General features: G+C 36.3%; 1 protein-coding gene across 1 annotated transcript in view; it reads right to left on the bottom strand.

The window, feature by feature from the left end:
- The window catches only part of LOC136803502 (calcium homeostasis endoplasmic reticulum protein-like), a 35,022-nt gene extending 18,130 nt beyond the window's left edge, over positions 1 to 16,892 (bottom strand). The window contains exons 1-8 of the mRNA XM_067060238.1: positions 16,873 to 16,892; positions 7,387 to 7,450; positions 6,972 to 7,136; positions 6,378 to 6,448; positions 5,872 to 5,976; positions 5,460 to 5,536; positions 4,741 to 4,978; positions 4,269 to 4,380 (exon numbers count right to left, since the gene is read on the bottom strand). Of these exons, the coding sequence (XP_066916339.1) occupies positions 4,269 to 4,380; positions 4,741 to 4,978; positions 5,460 to 5,536; positions 5,872 to 5,976; positions 6,378 to 6,448; positions 6,972 to 7,136; positions 7,387 to 7,402 (784 nt within the window). The 5' untranslated portion in view covers positions 7,403 to 7,450; positions 16,873 to 16,892. The remainder of the gene's footprint in view (positions 1 to 4,268; positions 4,381 to 4,740; positions 4,979 to 5,459; positions 5,537 to 5,871; positions 5,977 to 6,377; positions 6,449 to 6,971; positions 7,137 to 7,386; positions 7,451 to 16,872) is intronic.
- Positions 16,893 to 18,641: the final 1,749 nt, after the last annotated feature.

The following is an 18,641-nucleotide window of genomic DNA, read 5'->3' as shown; positions in this document are numbered from 1 at the left end:
AGCAGGCCATTATTGCATCCCTTTGAGAGACACATCTATTGACATAGAATGTTGCTTTACCGGTGTCGAAAGCGATAAGGAAATTTCCGCAGTTGTCACAAAACTTCATAAGCAGTTTGCTCATCCGTCCCCGAAACGCTTAAAAGGTTTATTACGAGATGCAGGAGTTCTGTCGCCAGTTTGCTCCAAAGTGATTGATGCTATTTCAGCTGATTGTCAAATTTGTCGTAAATTTAAGAAAACTCCTGCAAGGCCAGTTGTCAGTTTACCATTAGCCACCACCTTCAATGAAGTCGTAGTGATGGATCTCAAGAAGTGGGAAGACGGTAAATACATTCTTCATTTAATCGATGCAGCTACAAGATTCACCATGTCCAGATTTATAAACGATAAAAAGCCGTCGACCATTGTAGATAAAGTCATGCTTATGTGGATCGGATCAGGATTCGGTTGTCCAGTGAAATTTCTAGCAGATAACGGTGGTGAATTTGCAAATGAAGAGTATAAGGATATGTGTGCTAACCTTAATATCGAAGTCAGAAACACTGCAGCAGAAAGTCCATGGCAAAATGGATTATGTGAACGTAACCATGCCGTTGTTGATGAATGTTTGCAAAAGGTCCTGGAAGAAAACCCAAAAATGAAACCCGATGTTGCCCTAGTATGGGCAATTCATGCAAAAAACTGTTTACAAATGAACTCTGGCTACAGTTCCTATCAGCTTTTGTTTGGACAAAATCCTAATCTTCCATCCGTGATCGTCGATAAGCCACCAGCTTTAGAGGGTACAACAACATCTGAACGTTTCTATCAACATCTTAACAGTCTACACTCAGGGAGACGTGCATTTATACAAGCTGAATCATCAGAGCGAATCAGGCGTGCATTGCGACATCAGTTACGAAGCCATAGCGAAATTTTCGAAGTCGGTGATGCTGTATACTACAAACGAGAGTCTAGCAACAAATGGAAAGGTCCTGGAAAAGTTATTGGTCAGGACGGAAAAACTATCTTTGTCCGCCATGGAAGTGTTTATGTAAGAGTTCCCAGTTGTCGAATCCTCAAAGTCGGAGAAGAATTCAACCCAAATCCAAACAGTAATCCAACCAAACGTATTAACTCCAAAGTTACAGTCCCAACAGCATGTGACAAATCGGAAATCATCGATACCGGATCTACAGAACCGATTGACAGCCCAGTGACAATTCAGTATGAAGATGATGCTCCTATACCACCCACCTCAGATCAAACACATGTAGTACCACCACCAATGCCTGCAGCTGTATCAGAAAGACAACTTTTTCCTAGACTACAGGACATTGTGCGTATTAAACAAAATAACTCTGAATGGGAAACTGCCCGTATCATCAGCAGAGGAGGTAAAGCGACAGGAAAGTTTGCATCGTGGTTCAATGTCGAAAATGTAGAAAATGGTGAACATTCATGTCTTGACTTTTCAGCGATTGAATGGGAAAATACCAGTGAAAGTGTCAATTTCAATGCTATATTTCATCCCACAAATGACCAAGAAAGAGAACTTGTCAAAGAAGCTAAAGAAAAAGAGCTTCTTAATTGGAAGTCATTTGACGTATATGAACCGGTTGAATTCGAAAACCAACCCTTGATTTCAACAAGATGGGTAGTGACTGAGAAACAACCCAAACCTAACCTTACAGTTAAAGCTCGACTTGTAGTGAGAGGATTTGAAGAGACATCAGATATACCAAGTGACTCTCCCACAATATCCAAGGACTCTCTTCGCACATGTTTTGCTATTGCCTCTACAAAGCAATGGCCTATCGAAATGATTGATATTAAGTCAGCGTTTTTACAAGGAGAAGACATCCATCGTGAAATCTATGTCAAACCCCCCACTGAAGCAAAAGTAGCTGAGAACCTAGTTTGGAAGCTACGAAAAGTAGTGTATGGGCTCAACGATGCATCCCGTAATTGGTATTTTACGATTCGAGAAACACTACTAAAACTTGGATGCGTACAATCAACCATCGACAAAGCACTGTTCATGTGGCGTGATTCATCTAACCAGCTTGCAGGAATGTTTATCCTACATGTTGATGACTTTTTGTATGCTGGTTCACAGACCTTCTTAAAGACTGTTGTGAAGAAGGTGTGTGAAATTTACAAAGTTGGTTCTAAGGGAACTGATATTTTCAAATACATCGGATTGGAAGTTTCGACCAACCAAAATGAAACAACTTTATCGCAATCGATCTACGTAAAGTCAATGAAGGAGATTCCAATCACGCCATCGAGAAAGTTACGAAAGAACGATAAAGTGACATCCGAAGAGGAAAAACTTTTGAGAACAGCAATCGGTCAATTGAATTGGGTCGCAACACAGACACGACCAGATCTTTCATATGACGTTCTTGAACTGAGTATGATAACCAATCGAGCCACAGTAGATCATTTACTTCAAGCGAATAAAGTCATCAGAAAGTTGAAATCTGAAGCGTTACAAATCAAGTTCCCACGTCTTGGAGAACTGAGTAATCTTAAGCTAATGTTATTCAATGATGCATCGTTCGCCAATCTTCCTGACGGAACTTCCAGTACTGGTGGTCGAGTTGTTTTTCTCTTCGGCGAAGGAGATAAATGCTGTCCCATTTCCTGGTCGTCTACAAAGATTAAACGTGTCGTGAGAAGCACCCTTGCTGCAGAAACACATTGTCACTTGCTGATGGTTGTGAAAGTGTTTTCGTTATCGGATGTCTTCTAACAGAATTGATTTACGGTAAATCTGATCAACAGAATCGAATCCCCATAAAGTCATTTGTCGACAACAAATCTCTGGTACAAAATGTTCACTCAACAAAACTATGGTATCGGAGAAAAGGCTACGCATTGAAATGGGTGTCATTTATGAAATGATACACGATAATAAAATGTCCATCAAGTGGATCGAAGCTTCGAAGCAATTAGCTGACTCCCTTACGAAACGGGGAGCGTCTTCCAGTAAATTAAATCAAGTTCTTGTTTCTGGAAGGCTACGTCCTCCATGAGAGGATGTTGTTAATGTTATTCGATATTGGTATTTGATATGTTGATTACATGGTGAGATATGTTTTGGTTTATATTGATGAGAATGGTATTTAAATAGTTATGATGATTTTGATTTATTGAAAGTTTCTGGTTCGCGATCGATTATTGATGGATATATTTGTTCCAGTTGATATTGGTTATGTTGAAAATGGACTTTTTATACAATGACCATTGGTCTTTGGTTTTGATATTTGTTTTATTGGTGTGCTTTGCTTGGCTGGCATGATGAAATGTTTTGATAGTATATTTTATTGATCACCTCATAGACAGAGGGGAATCTGTTAACGTTCATATTCTTCTTATCGTTATAGGCTAGTATATATTAATATTAGCATTTGGTGTGGCTGTGGGGCTATTATTCAGCGTTATTGACTTTTCACTGGTTGCACTCTAGTAACGACTGCCGGGTTGGCTAGACGCAAAAGTCTTCAAAACTTTGGACCAATAGTCGTCTGTGTGCAGTGTTAATACACAGATTTTCTATTAGCAGATCCATGTAAAAAATTCACCAAAAAACGTTGAGTAAAGCTCTGATTGGCTGAATATTGCAAACATAAGGATTTTTTTCAAAATGTCCTAGAGTATGAGGTAATCTTGGCATGTCTCAGCCAATCAGAGCTTTACTAGACGTTCTTTTGTGACATTTTTACATGAATCTGCTAATAGAAAATCTGTGTATTATGCATGTGCGATGGGAATTAAAAATTAAATGAGAGGTACTCCTCAAAGTCAAAGCTGTCACAGAGTTAAAGATTTCAGGTGACAAATGTATGAGAACTAAACTTTAAAGTGTATGAGGCAGTCCTGGTCGACCCACAAGTAGTATGTGTGTGTGTTTAACTTTATTTTCTCGTTACGTTCGGTCCATTGGGACTTCAAAACCAGTCCCTGCTACAGTGACAAAGCTCTTTGAAGGATTGATTTTGAAGGGGTAAAGACTTTTTGGCTTAAGAGACCCTTAGAAAGTCAATTTAAAGTTGGTAGAAATAACGAAACTTTATGCTAATGTCAGCATTTTCAAGGTATTTTTGGCAAAAAAAATAAAAAACAACTTTACCCAAAGTTTTCCAAATTAAGTTCTCACTAACACCAAAGTATTTTCATTAATTTCCTGCCAAACCATCCTAAATATTAAACTTCCTCTAAAAACCTTTTCAGCAATCCACCAATTTAAATTCTTGCCATAATATCTCCCTTTAAGATACCTTTTTCCTGAGGTGGAGGTTCCTTGGGTTTTTGCTCTTCATCCATTATGGTTCTCTCCTGGCGAACTCTTTCCGCTTGGATGTCCACCAGTTCGTCATGTTTCTTGAGAAGCTAAAGAAAAGAGAGAACTTTTTTCTATTTAAATGTTTATTTGATCTTGTTTTTGATTCAGGAGGTCGATGGGTTTTATTTTTTGAGAGAAGGGGGTCAAGAACTAACATTGATTCTTATACTACAACAAAGCAGTTATCATAGTTCTCTTTTTGTGAAAGAGTTTTGATAAGAAAAAGGCAAGCAGAATACAAGATATACAAAATTTTTTTTAGATTTCACTATAACAAGTACGAAAAGTTTGCACTTATTCTTGGCACTCTTTAAAAACGCCAGTCCCCTATGTCCATTTGAACTTTTCAATTTGCAAATACTGTTTCAATGCTCAAATATCACCCTAAAATGGTAGTTTTATCTAACCTCTCTTGTCTCCTCTTTGAAGAAAGATTGTGTATTCCATATGTTTAGTACTTTCACCAACTTTGCTTGCTGTTCAGCAGTTGCATCATGAAAACTCATTGCAATCATTGGTAAAACATAATGTTCAAGACCATCATGGATGTGAGGCAAATCCTTTTTGCGACTGTGGTGCAGCAAATCATTGGTTAAGTACACAATATGTAGTTTCTGTTGGAAAGGTAGATTCTCCTCAAGCATCCTAAAGGAAAATTTAATTGGTGATGGATGATCAAAATAATTCTGGAACCAAGTTTCAACACTTTTGGCTAGCCTAATCTTTCTATGGTGCTAAGTAAAGATTCCAACCCTTTTTGTGAATTATTTTTCAAGTCAAAAAATTATGGCTTGCATCTCTAAGAGGCTCATTGGAAGGTTCTTACATTATTCCCATTACAGCCCATTATAGTAGAATTAAAGGTAAGAAACAGCTAAAGTTCCAGCTGGAAAGATAGATTTTTTTCTACCACCCTTGTGTAGTAAGAAAGACAGCAAATCAAATGACATGCTTGGATATTTTAAGAAAAAGGGTTTCAAAGATCTACGTGCAAAGTTTTTTTGAAAGTTTAAAAAGCATTTGTTTTGGGAAAGCTATGGAAGTCTAGACATCAACTCTTTACAGGAAGCTTGTTGTATAAGAAATTTCTAACAGCAATTCTAACAAATTTCTAACAGCAAATTACCTTCTGAGAAAATATTGGCTGACTTTCTTGAGTTGATTGTCTGTTTTTGCATGTTCGACAATCCAATTCTTGCCATTCTATGTAATATTTAAAAAAAATATCCTTAATATCCAAGGATAGTTTGGGCTACAGTTTGTAGTATGTAGGTTACCACCCTCGATCAACATATGGGATTCAGAAGGTTGATGGTTCAAGCAAAACTAACAAAGGAGTATTTCCTATTATAAGCCTTTCCTTGAATATTTTGATAATTTTGAAGCAACCCTTTGCATTAAAGTTGATTATTTTTTCCTATACAGCTCTGTATTAATTATAGAAAATAAAATTTTCAACTCAAGCATAAAGTTAAATCTGAAAAATTCGACAAAAAATATATCGTCGAAAAAAACTAATCTTGAAATAGGTATCATACCTGAATATTATCTTTAGTACATGTGATGATCAGTTTTTGTAGTAATTCTTTAAACGGCTTGATATCGAATCCTTCAGGCTTTGGAATTTCCTCAGTCTTTTCAGGCTAAAAATTAAAAATTATATGCTACTACTAAAACTTCAGATCAGATCATTCGAAATGAATAATTAACAGATCCCTTTGAACCTAGGATTTTTTAAAATACTTAATTGCAATAAAGTGGTTTGAGATTGTGAGAAAACTAAAAAATTTATAAATCTAAACTTATACACCATCATAACATAAAGAAGAATAAGCTAACTTAAATTTTGAGTTATCATTTAAAGTTGCTTCACATGTTCAAAAATTAGGAGAAAAAAAATTGAAAAAACTCTTTCGAAAAGTGTCATTTTTGCCCCTCCTAAAATCAAGAAAAACTAAATAAACGCTGAGGCATTTATTCGAAGTAATACAGTATACTTTAATAAGGAAGATTTTCATACAAATTTTGGTATATGATTTCAAACCTGTGTTTCTTTACGTGCTAGTACTGTTGGATTTTGTGTTTCTTTACGTGCTTGAGCATTTGCCTGGGTGGCTAAAGATTTAAAAATTAATGATTTAGAAAAAATCAACGATGATAGTTTTCAAAGATAAAGATAATATGCTCTTTTTTGGATACTTGAATAGTCAATAGTCAAATACAATTCAAATCTGCACGAATCTGTACAAATTTAGTACCAGTACGTATATACATGTACATTGACCTCAGCTTGATAGCCAACTACAAAACTAAGGAATGAAGTTTGTTTGACTTTCAATCTCATCTTCCTGTATTAATTCTTACACCAGCTTACACTTTAATTAAGAAAATCAAAAGAAAAGTTATAACTTTCACAGATTTCCAATCGTTTCGAAATGAATTGTAGCATTGAAAAACGTACAAATTTTCACAAAATTAAGTATGACTCATCTAACACAGAGCATTGTTACAGAGAGACTTTTCTCCTGTATTCAAGATCAAGATTTAAGATCCAGGAGCTATTGTGTTGGTTCAGATTACAGTCATACAATATAATAAAAGTTTGATATTACCAAGGGAGAGTTTAGGAGGAACATACCTTCAACTCCAACTTTCCATTTATAATACTGATGATAATCACCACCAAAGAGAAAAGAGAATTTTGGATTATCTTGTTGTTTACTCTTAGTCAGCTGTTCAAACTGAGGTCCATTCCTTGCAACAAAGTTAGCTAACTTGTCGATAATGTTACGAAGCTCTTCATCTGAATAGAAATAAAAATGAAAATTACTGTATTTTCAGGTATTGTCACTACTTGACGCTACCCTGATGAGAACCACAACACTTCTTTTTTGTGAAACTGAAGGCTTGCAACTGACTGAGACCTTTGCAAAAAATTAGAAAAAATTGTGAAACTTGAAAGTTTCTTTCTTTCAAATATAGAGATGTTTTTATTATCCTTTCTAGCTTTTGATTTCCTATCTCTGAGAAAGTGTGTCAAAATGAAAGCTCACCTTCTGGGATTATCATATCTATTTCATTGATAGCTCCAACTCAATTTTATTTCTAAATGCCCTTAAATGAAAAATAATTTGTTATCATTAACATTGAGCACTGTTATTGGTAAATGAAAAATTAATGAGCCGTTTTTTTATTATATAAATAATAGCAGCATAGTGTCTTCATTCTCCACAATGTGCCTCCAAAAATTCCCGTCTCCCCCTCAGACATAAAAAGTTCTAATTTGATAAATTTAAACACACATGCTGGTTGGTTGAAGTATATAAAATAAAAGAAAATAATCTGCTGCGCTGGAAAGTCAGCCCTAAAGGTCTAGAATGATTAAGGAAAAATACAATTGTAAGAAATCTAGCTTTGTTAAAACTGACAGTTGAGTAACAACACAAATTAGCCAATATTTCTGTACCAGAACCCATGACAAATGAATTTTCACTGTTAGCACGCCCTTTTTATTTTTTTTTCATTTTCCTTCAAAATGGCTGATGCCTATTGGAGGATTGGAGAGGGTTCTCTGAGAGCGTTCTCCGCTAAGCCGCCCCGCCTAAATATAATGAACAAGTTACAATGTGTAATTTGCCGCGCGGGTGACGTCATGCGCTCCATATTGATGCATGATGCCACTGATTTCTTCTTCTTCATTTTTGAGAAAGGTACCAGGAAAGCTGCAATTCATATTTACACTATTGAAGGTATATAATAAGTAAATTTCTATGATATTTGACCATTTTCTTTTGTTCCATACAGCAATTTTTTTTCTCAAAAACTTTGTTGCAGATATAATTGGCTAATTATATCTGTAACAGAGACCATAACAATAAACAAATGAATTTTGATGCCGCCAAATTCTTCTTCTTCATTTTCAAGAAAGGCAAAACAATGAGCTCAAAATCAGACGGTGAGCTGCAAACTGTTAGTCATCGGTTGGAGTTATTGATTGTATCGAGTGGGAGAGTCTAGCACACTTTGCAGCAAATTATGTAATTATCCAAAATTTGCAAATAGTGTACATAATACAATAGTGTCATATGAAGATGTTTAGCGGAAAGATTCCGGACAAGTGACAAAAATCTTGGTGCGGAAATGGGGAAATATATGTATTTTTAAAAGTTATATATGCTGGCATGGCTTATTGATTGAGAATGCAACAAATGAGTTTGTGAAATACTGGCCTCCCTATTACTATTGGCAATAATTATTGAATGAAAATATGAAATATAAAATTGAAAGCAAATATTGGAAATTGAATACAATATGTAAATTTTGCTCATTATATATTTAAATTTTATATCTTAATTTATATATATACTAATTTTACCATTATCATATAGACAAATTAACCGAGAAAAAGATTATACTCCCTTGTTTTAAAATCATGTTACATAAAATATAACATAAGGCTGGACTGAAAGAATTCTTGGTTTGCAGTCACTTGACCTTAGATTTTGGAGGATGGTCCTGGATGGTCGGTCGTTCGGAAATTTTTTTTATTAATTGGTCATTCACGGAATTTTTGTCTATACATTTTGTATTTTTAAAGGAAAAAAATCTCTTTGTCGAAACAGCAATAAAAATTTTTAGGTTGGCAGGTTTAGAAAAGAGTTGGTAACCTGACTGCAAACCAAAACGAAAGTGGGAATTTTGATGCGAGCATTATTTTTACCAAAGAATACTTTTCTGATTGGATGAAAGCGCTTTACCTTCATTGATTGGATACTTCTTTTAAAACAATCGTACAGCAATTTTTTGATTTTGAAAAAGTAAAACAATTGATATTGTCGTGATTGGATAATAAAATATTATGGTGCTTTCATGAGCGTTTGCGATTGAACAAAATAAAACAATAATTTCCAGGAGGTGAATTTTTAGTATTTCTTCTATATATTTCTTCATGTTTGCCAATCTAATCTCGGGAGTCTTCATATATATACCACAGGAAAACTAATGAAACTTGCCAAATTAATTTCGAGTTTGGCAAATTCCACGTGTTTAACCATTCTCGCGCAATTTTAGAAAAACTTGATTTCTCACGCAACTCACGCATTTTTGATTATTTTTTTTTAAATATTCACCTATTTCCCGAATTTTGGTGAAAATGTTTCCCTGATTTTCCAATTTTCGGATTTTATAACTAGCTACTTGGAAATTTTTATCTCACGCAAAAATGGACATCTCAAGTTAGTTGGCAGATCTGAAAACAATTCAATACAATGCGAGCAAAGAGCATAAGAAACTAAAAAAAACACTTCAACTGAGAAATGCCCTTGACACTTGACGCTCACTTAAAGTCGTCAAATTTGTAAATTCATGGATATACTGGGTGCAGGGAGAGCTAGCTATCGCTAATTCAAATTCAATACCGTGAAATTGGGTAACTTGCATCAGTGAAGGGAAACTTGCATAGCCATCAAGGCCAAGGGAAAAGCCATCAAAGTCCATCAAATGACTGACCAATCAAAGCAGCAAAATTTCAAAACAAATCTACGCTGCTCCGCTTGCAGCTCTACTCTACCATTTTTCTCTTGATTTAACTTTGTATGTTAATGACAGTTAGAGAAACCATCCAGGATCCTGCCATTCTATAAGCCAGCAAAAACTAAATGACACTTAAGTTTAAACTTAAGTTTCTTACCATTTTCCATCGAAAACAACCAAAAACATTGCTACTTCCCAAAGCCGGAGACCAAAACAAATTATCTTCCAAGATTATGGCGCCCTTTTGGATCTATTGTTAAGGCCATCTAAAATGGTGGAAAGAGTTGCGGAAAGACAAAGGCGCTCGCTGCGTCGAGGGCGGTAACGCCAAAACGCCTAATATGATCTTCCAACTGAAGGCGAGTTAGTTGCCGCGCGAGTTACGTCATGCACTCCACCGCAGCGCGTTTAAATGAATATCATTAATTATAAGAATATCTTATGTGCTTACTTTCAGTAAACTTTGAGTGCTTCATTAAAGATGAAGAAGGTAAGAAGATAAAAAATGCGCTGGATAATTTTCATTGTAACAGTTTGATCAATCATCGCTGAAAGTTTGAAAAAAATTTTCCGACACAAAAGAAATTGTCAGCCAATTAAAAGCACAGTGTGCTTATACTCACTATGTTTGCTACATCGCCTAGGCTAAAAAAAGTGCGGAAAGACACACGAATGCCATTTTTTATTGAGTGACGTTATGATTTTTTTGATTGCGGCCAGAAACAGGAACTCGCCAAATGTTCCTAACTGAATGACTAGCCAGGTTATTCATTTGAGGGCTATGCATGTTAGCCTCCCCATTGATGCAAGTTTACTACCCGATTTCACACGGTATTTCATTGTCGTAATATTTGAGAAAAAAGGGAAATCCACCGGGAAGTTTTGAAATCACAATCGATTTGTATATAAGTGCTTAAAGTAGTTTGGAAGGGTAGAGTTTTAACTGACTTTAATGAGACTTAAGACTTCCAAAAGCTCAAAAATGGTTCAATATATAAGGCTCACACAAGTGTTTCAACCGGTATTCCAACGAAGCCATATTTTGGTTTGTACAGAAATTTCGCCCGCTCAAATCTAAACAACAAAATGGTCAATCTCACTAAAGCAAAACATTGCGGCCACAGCATTTCCCTGGATAAAAATTCTGGCCACGTGACCATCCGTGATTTCAGACCAATGAAAACGCTTCATTTCCCTGGATTAAAGTTGTGTCTACCACTAACACGCGGAAAATGGCTAGAAAAAGAGAGAAAAAACCGGGGGTCAAATTAAATCTTTCTCCCTTCTTGCGGCAAACATAAAAGACTTTAAGAGGCCATTTATTTAAGAAAGGGGTGTTATACCTATCATAAATAAATTATGTAAAATAATGTAAGTAAATAAAAATGTAAGTGATATTTTAAGTAATAAGTTCATTAACAATTTTATTTTGAAGTTTGTTTTTAAAAACAAAACCCCCATGCTAGATGATAATCTCATTTTCTTAACTTATGGACTCATTTGGATGTCTTTGTAATACAGATCATTTGGCAGTGTAGTTGCAGCCTATACAAGGATTGGAATCTAAAGTCTGAAGTCGTAACTCCTTGCCAGTGACCCCGCAGAGAAATTTTTAGTTGGTAGACACTGACTTTAGGTTGGTTTGGAAATCGTTTTATTTTGAAATGTAATCTTCACTTTAGATGAATACTTTTATCAGTCGGGTGTTAAAGATAAAAACTGCAATTATTGCTCTTTTCGGAAATTATTCCCGAAAATGGCAATTTTTTCAACGATGAGATGCTGAATCAGCAGAAAAATAATCCCCAGTGCACGAACGCCAAACTTATTTTTCACTTTTTTCACCTACTTTTAGTTTTTACATAAAACCTTTTTGACTATCTTGTAGACAAGGTTGAAGTCCTTCTTTCAGTTTGTTATCACTTTATTTGAAGGCTTCTTCTTGGAATAATAAGTGTTGTTAAAGCGAGCGCTATTCGGACCCAGTCCACGAACGAGGAACCAGTGCACGAACGATCTTTTGAAAGAAAAAATTAGAGTTCCGCTCGCAGGTAATACCTTAACTCTCTGAGATGATACAGAGGTATTTGAACTTTTCAAAACCACGCGCTTTTTCACCAAAAAAGCGTCTTTTTTATAAGAACTTTAGCGTTTTACTAACCTGTTTATTTTTGTGAATATTTTTTTATTGTCCATTTTTTTGTTTTCTTTTTCAAGTTTTAGAACTCATCAAAAAGCGCGGCAATGTAGTGTCTTCTTTTTTAATTGAGATCGCCAGCGCTTTCGAATGTTTTGAAGTTGCAATGTCTTCATTGTGAATATGGTGTTCGGATCGTTCGCGGAATGGAACCTTTTTTATATCAACTACTGGTGATATGTTTCTATTGATTTTGAATTAATGAGCTAACATGTTTCAATGAAATTTTGTGTGATGGAAGATAACAGGTTTTTAAAAGAGGAAAGTAAGTCATTTTCAGAACTTTTCTTGCGCAAATTTCCTTATAAAAAACATTTCCTCTCGCGGTCAGGTTTTACTTGGCTTCGTTCAGAATCGGTTTGGTGTTGTTCTAGTGCTCCTTTTATTTTAATTTTTGGACAGATTGCTAGGGATAGTTTGAGGATTCTGCTGCACAAAGGAAGTTGTATAGAAGTTTGTTTTTGGTTGTTTCTTCAAGCTCAAAGACGCTCGTTTGTGCACTTAAGGCCGTTCGTGCACTGGTGACCCCCCTCTATTGGGTCCTGAAATTACACGCGCGATTGTAGCAAGTTTTCAATCTGGCCCGAGCATGGTTCGAAACTGCGCGGGCCTGCGCGGGCCATTTTTTAAAAGTATTAATCAAGAGGCCCGAACATGTTCGGGCCATGCCGTGGGTTGTCCCGGCTGTTTATTTATTTGGATTCATGAGAAAGGTTCAAGGTTTGTTTACTTTTTATTTCAAATTATTTCATTGATTTATTGATCTGCAATAGCTGATTGAAAAACGAAGATTTCTGATAGTTATCAGCATGGGCTTGGCTGCCATTTTGAATTTCGATTTTTTTTCTCCTGTACTCGGCGCAATTTAGAGGTTGTTCGTAATATGCGATTTGGCTTACGCGTAACACTTGTGCTCATCATAATATAGCCTGGAGGTCTATAAACCCCAGTCAAATTGTAATATCTGATTAAATTTGAGAGATGGCCCAAAATCGACTTTCTCGCCCTAATTCCAAATTTCGAAAAACGCAGAAATTAGCTTAAGTTAAATCTCAATAGATTTCGACCATGATCAATGATTGTACCAGACGTAATTAATCAAACCAATCGAATGGTATTTTTAATCGAACTTTGTCGAACTTAATCGAACTTTGTTGGCCGATTAATGTTCGACTAAGTTCGGTTGTCGAACTTTAATCGAATACTCGCAAATTTCTCAAAATACAAAGTTCGATTAAGTTCGATTACTGAAATCAAACTTAATCGAACTTCTTTTAAAGAGACCTCGACAGTTCGATTAGTTCGATTACATTAATCAAACTTAATCGAACTAATCGAACTTAATCGAACTTTGTCAAGTTTAATCGAACAAAAATTTGAGAAAACCCGAGCAACTGAAGGCCGCTCCACTTGCGCGTAATTCGATCGCACTTTTTACCGGCCTTTGCATGACGACACTTTGAGGAACCTTGAAGCACCCCCGCTGGTGCAGGCGTGTACCCTCACATTCCCCCTGACCAGTGGGCACCGATCAAACTCCCCGGAACCCCGGCCAGGACCCCAAGGGGCCGTCCACGGTGGTACCCAAATGAGGTCATTTTTCCCAATTTTGACAAATTTTCGCCAATTTTCCAATTTTTGCCGGTTTTTGACGACGCTTTAAGGAACTTTGAAGCACCCCCACCGGTGCAGGCGTGTACCCTCACATCCCCCCTGACCAGTGGGCACCGATCGAACTCCCCGGAACCCCAGTCGGGACCTCCAGGGGTCGTCCACGGTGGTACCCAAAGGGGTTGGTCTAAAAAGCAGGGTAGCCAATTGGGGTAGCCAATTGGGCTATGTAAAGGTCGGCCACTGCCCAAAAGACCTTTGTCAAAGTGATGAAACACAAAACAGGGTGAAACGTAGAAATCGACTCCATTAGAGAATATATCTTCTGTATTTTCCAATAGGTGAAAATCTGTGATTTCACCCACGTATGCTCTCTGAGCATTTCTCACACAATTCTACTAACAAATATCTGCTTTTTATACATATCTAGCAGATTCTACAATAATTACAAAACACATTAAAATCCTCAAAGGAATAGAATAACAAAACAAAAATTAGTTACAGAACATTGAAGCGATAAAAGACAATTAACTATGTACAATAAATGAATTAATTAGATAAAAGTATTCTCTTGATATTTACAAATAAACTGACGCACAGCGGCAGTAACACTCCCGACCGTCAAGAACCAAAGCTCTTGACAAAAACAAAATATATTACAACATTTGACCAGCAAATAAAGTTCAACAATCTTTTTGAAATCGTCTAATCATAACCAGAGACAAATTAAATGCATCTGTGTTCAGCGAACAACACTCTAGTTCCTGCAACATCATGCAACAACATTAATTTAGCGCAACCCCAAAGCAACACACAGCTTTTCCCAAAAGTTGCGAAGACCCAACTCGAGCCTTCTCTGGTACTGAAACAGTTTGATTTATTTGACGAGCACACAAGCAATCCAAATGATTCAACAACCAATGATACATCGCCAAACAATAAGGCTGTCCAACTTCCTTTGTGAATGCTCAAATATAGAAATAACTCGTCGGTTTACACAACTTTTCTTTGACATCAAATTCCATTTATTGTTCATAAAGATTCATGTTCTGTAAAAGGTCTTACAATGCTCAGCGAAACAAATCAGCATACATTTCGATGAATAGATTTTCACTGTAAAGGTCGGCCACTGCCCAAAAGACCTTTGTCAAAGTGATGAAACACAAAACAGGGTGAAACGTAGAAATCGACTCCATTAGAGAATATATCTTCTGTATTTTCCAATAGGTGAAAATCTGTGATTTCACCCACGTATGCTCTCTGAGCATTTCTCACACAATTCTACTAACAAATATCTGCTTTTTATACATATCTAGCAGATTCTACAATAATTACAAAACACATTAAAATCCTCAAAGGAATAGAATAACAAAACAAAAATTAGTTACAGAACATTGAAGCGATAAAAGACAATTAACTATGTACAATAAATGAATTAATTAGATAAAAGTATTCTCTTGATATTTACAAATAAACTGACGCACAGCGGCAGTAACAGGCTAGGTTGTGGGGTACCTAAATATTTTACAGACCAGAATAGAAATACCGAAAATGAATGCATAGAACCACATTTTACTGACCAGGGAGCACGAATCTGATTGATACTTTAGATTGATCATGTATGATTACAAAGATAAACAAAGATATAAATTACCACGTGTTAATGCACGAGGAGTAAGAAATAGAGCTTCATTATAATAGAGCTATTTCAAAAGACTTTTTGTACCTATTGTAAGCTGCCATATTAAAAAAATTTGAAAGGAATTAATTGTTTGAAATATCTAAACAATAGATAACAATACAATAGATTCGATAACAAAGGATTGTTAAGATATGACAAGATTAGAGATCATATGGCCCAAAGGCGATTCCAAAGCTATTATCATCGAATTACAGCTTCACGGAAATAACAATTAAAAACATAAATAAAATCTATTAAAAACTTTTTTGTATATATTTTTTATTCGGGTCTGTAAATTTTCAAACGAAGCTAAGAAGGAAGACAAAATGGCGCCAGGTCTCTTGAGAAGTAACAAAGTTCAGTACCTTTGGAAAAAAGGCTATTGTGGCTGAAGTTCGAAAGGAATCTTAAATTTTATAACATGGAATCATTAACAAGATGTTGTATAGTTATTTCCACATGAAAACAGGTTTCAGATTTCAAAAGTTTAGGCAAAAAGAGGTACCCCATAACCTAGCCCAATTGGCTAACCCATTGGCTACCCTGCTTTTTAGACCAACCCTACCCAAAGGAGGTAATTTTTTCCAATTTTGACCAATTCTCGCCAATTTTCAAGCCTTGCCAAGCATTTTAAAGGCTTTGGAGCACTGATGGAGGGTGCTGGCTTCGAGGGACAGTAAGGCAGAGGGTATCCAAAGACGTGGTGGTACCAAAAGGAGGTCATTTTTTTCCAATTTTGACCAATTTTCAAGCCTTTCCACCTTTCCAAGCCTTTTAAATGCTTTGGATGGAAGGTGCTAGCTTTGAGGGAAAGCAAGGCAGAGGGTACCCAAAGCGGGGTCCAAAGCAAAGGGGTCTCTGAAGGGCTGTGGTAGGCTGTGGGGGGGGGAGAGGCCTCGATTGGTCCCACCGGGGCTGGTACCCAAAGGAGGTCAATTTTTCCCGGCTTTTGATACACTTTGAGGAACTTTGAAGGACCCCCAACGATGCAGACGTGTACCCTCACTTCTCACAGTGGCAGTGGGCACCAATCGGACTCCCCGGGACCTCGGCTGGGACCTCCTAGGGCCATCCACGGAGGAGGTCATTTTTTGTTGTCGAACTTTTTCGAACAGAGTTTTTTATCCAATTTGTCGAACCTTTCTTGTTGTCAATCAAACTTTATCGAACGGAGTTTTTTGTCGAATTTGTCGAACATTTCTCGTTGTCGAACTTTTGTCGACCTTAGTATGCCAGCTGGTTAGTATGTTTTGTCGAACTTAATCGAATACTCACAATTTTAGCGACTTTTGAAAAGTTTGATTAAAGAATTTAATCGAACTTTTGTCGTTCGATTAAGTTCGACAAAGTTCGATTAGTTCGGTAATCGAACTGTTCGATTAATTACGTCTGGATTGTAGCTACTTGACATAAAAAATATCTTCAACAGATTGATCAAACAGAGGCATGGTTCACCAAGAATCTTACCTGAGCACTTAGCTCGAACACCTAAACAAGTAACAAGTAACACAAGTAATTTCGTGTAACGTCTGTATTTCTTGGTTCAGTCGGGCTTAGCTGTTAAACTAGCAAATGTTGAGTGATAGTGATAGAAAATATCTTAGTACACTACAGTTGAGCACGACTGAAAATTTGGCTTCTACTCGTAGCTGTGCTACCATTTTACTTCACAAAATCCGCCCGAGCGACGCCTCTGTGCTCAACTCCCGCCCGCCCACCGCCCGTCTATAATCTGTTATTCCCCAATGGCGGATTATTGGTGGACACGCTCACGCTAAAATACGGCTCTGTTGTATTATAGAAGGTAGCCCGGAATTCCCGAGTTATTTTTTCCGAGTTAAAAAAACCGAGTTATGAAAAAACCGAGTTATCCCGAGTGTTGTGACGTCATTTTTGGAATTTAATGACGTCATTTTACATTTCATAACTCGGTTTATTTTGCTTCCTTTAACTTTCCGAGTTATTTTCGATTTTTCAACTCGGGAACTTTTGCTAATTAATAACTCATTTCTGATTCATGAAACTAAAAATTGAATTCACAATGCTCACAATTAATTTCAACCTGGACATAGCCTGGAGATCCATGCTATGATTTCTTATTCTATATACTGATGGCGAAATATATAGCATGGTATGGGCTGACAGTTTGAATTTCCCATATCCTAATAACTCGGGAAAATTAAGGCACGTCCAAATTTACCCTAATTTTTTATCACCGTTTCCACTTGTCACAGCATATCACTTCATACATCGAAAGAAGCCTATTGGAGTGTAGATCACTGGAATAGCTGTGCCATAATTAATTTTTTCACCCAAAAAAAGATATTAGACAAAAACCAAAAAATGCTGATGTCAGCAAAACTTGTTTTTTGAATAACTCCAGTTTGGCTTATGGTATAAACATGAAATTTGGACAAAAGTTGCATATCAATAATAGGAACATTTTTGTTTATTTGTTTTTGCAAATTTTGCTGACGTCAGCAGAAATCAGCAAAATACGAAAATTTGCAATAAAGTGCTGACGTCAGCAAAATTTCAAAAAATTTTTTTTCAAAATGATCCTGTTAATGGTGTGCAACTTTGGTCCAAATTTCATGTTTTTACCATAAGCCAAACTGGAGTTATTTAAAAAACAAGTTTTGCTGACGTCAGCATTTTTTGGTTTTTGCCTAATATCTTTTTTTGGGTGAAAAAATTAATTATGGCACAGCAATTCCAGTGATCTACACTTCAATACGCTTCTTTCGATGTATGAAGTGATATGTTATGACAAGTGGAAACGGTGATAAAAAATTTGGGTAAGTTTGAAAAATCTGGACAGGCCTTAATTTGCCTGAGAACGGTTGAAAACACGGCCAATCAAATTCTGTTATTGTTTCACTGGTCACACTTTCTTAAAGAAAGCGCAACTTCCGAAATTTGTTTTTTATTTTAGTAAGTGAGGACAGCGCTAAATTCGAATTTCCCATTGTAATTTTTTCCAAAATCGGACTCACAGCTCTGACCCGTCAAGTATTCATCAGATTTAAAAAAAATACGCAGACGGGTTCCTGTCTAACCTGGACAAGGATGTATAATCTCTATCATTCATCATAGGGGAAAATGTTGTCAAATGTAAGATGCGAAGATTGGAGATTTTACTAAGTACATGTTTTCTATTTAGGAATAACGTTTAAGCGTATACAGGCTCAGTTTTTGATACCTAAACAATTGCTCTATTGTTTAAGAACAATAAAATGCTAATCATAATGCAAGACTGATATAGGGGCGGACACTTGCTTATAAAA

Source organism: Clytia hemisphaerica, unplaced genomic scaffold (genome assembly GCF_902728285.1).
Source record: "Clytia hemisphaerica strain Z4C2 unplaced genomic scaffold, Clytia hemisphaerica genome assembly, whole genome shotgun sequence".
NCBI classification, from domain to species: Eukaryota; Metazoa; Cnidaria; class Hydrozoa; order Leptothecata; family Clytiidae; genus Clytia; species Clytia hemisphaerica.
The sequence above is the reverse complement of the archived record's forward strand: the minus strand, read 5'-3'. Positions and strand labels throughout refer to the sequence as shown.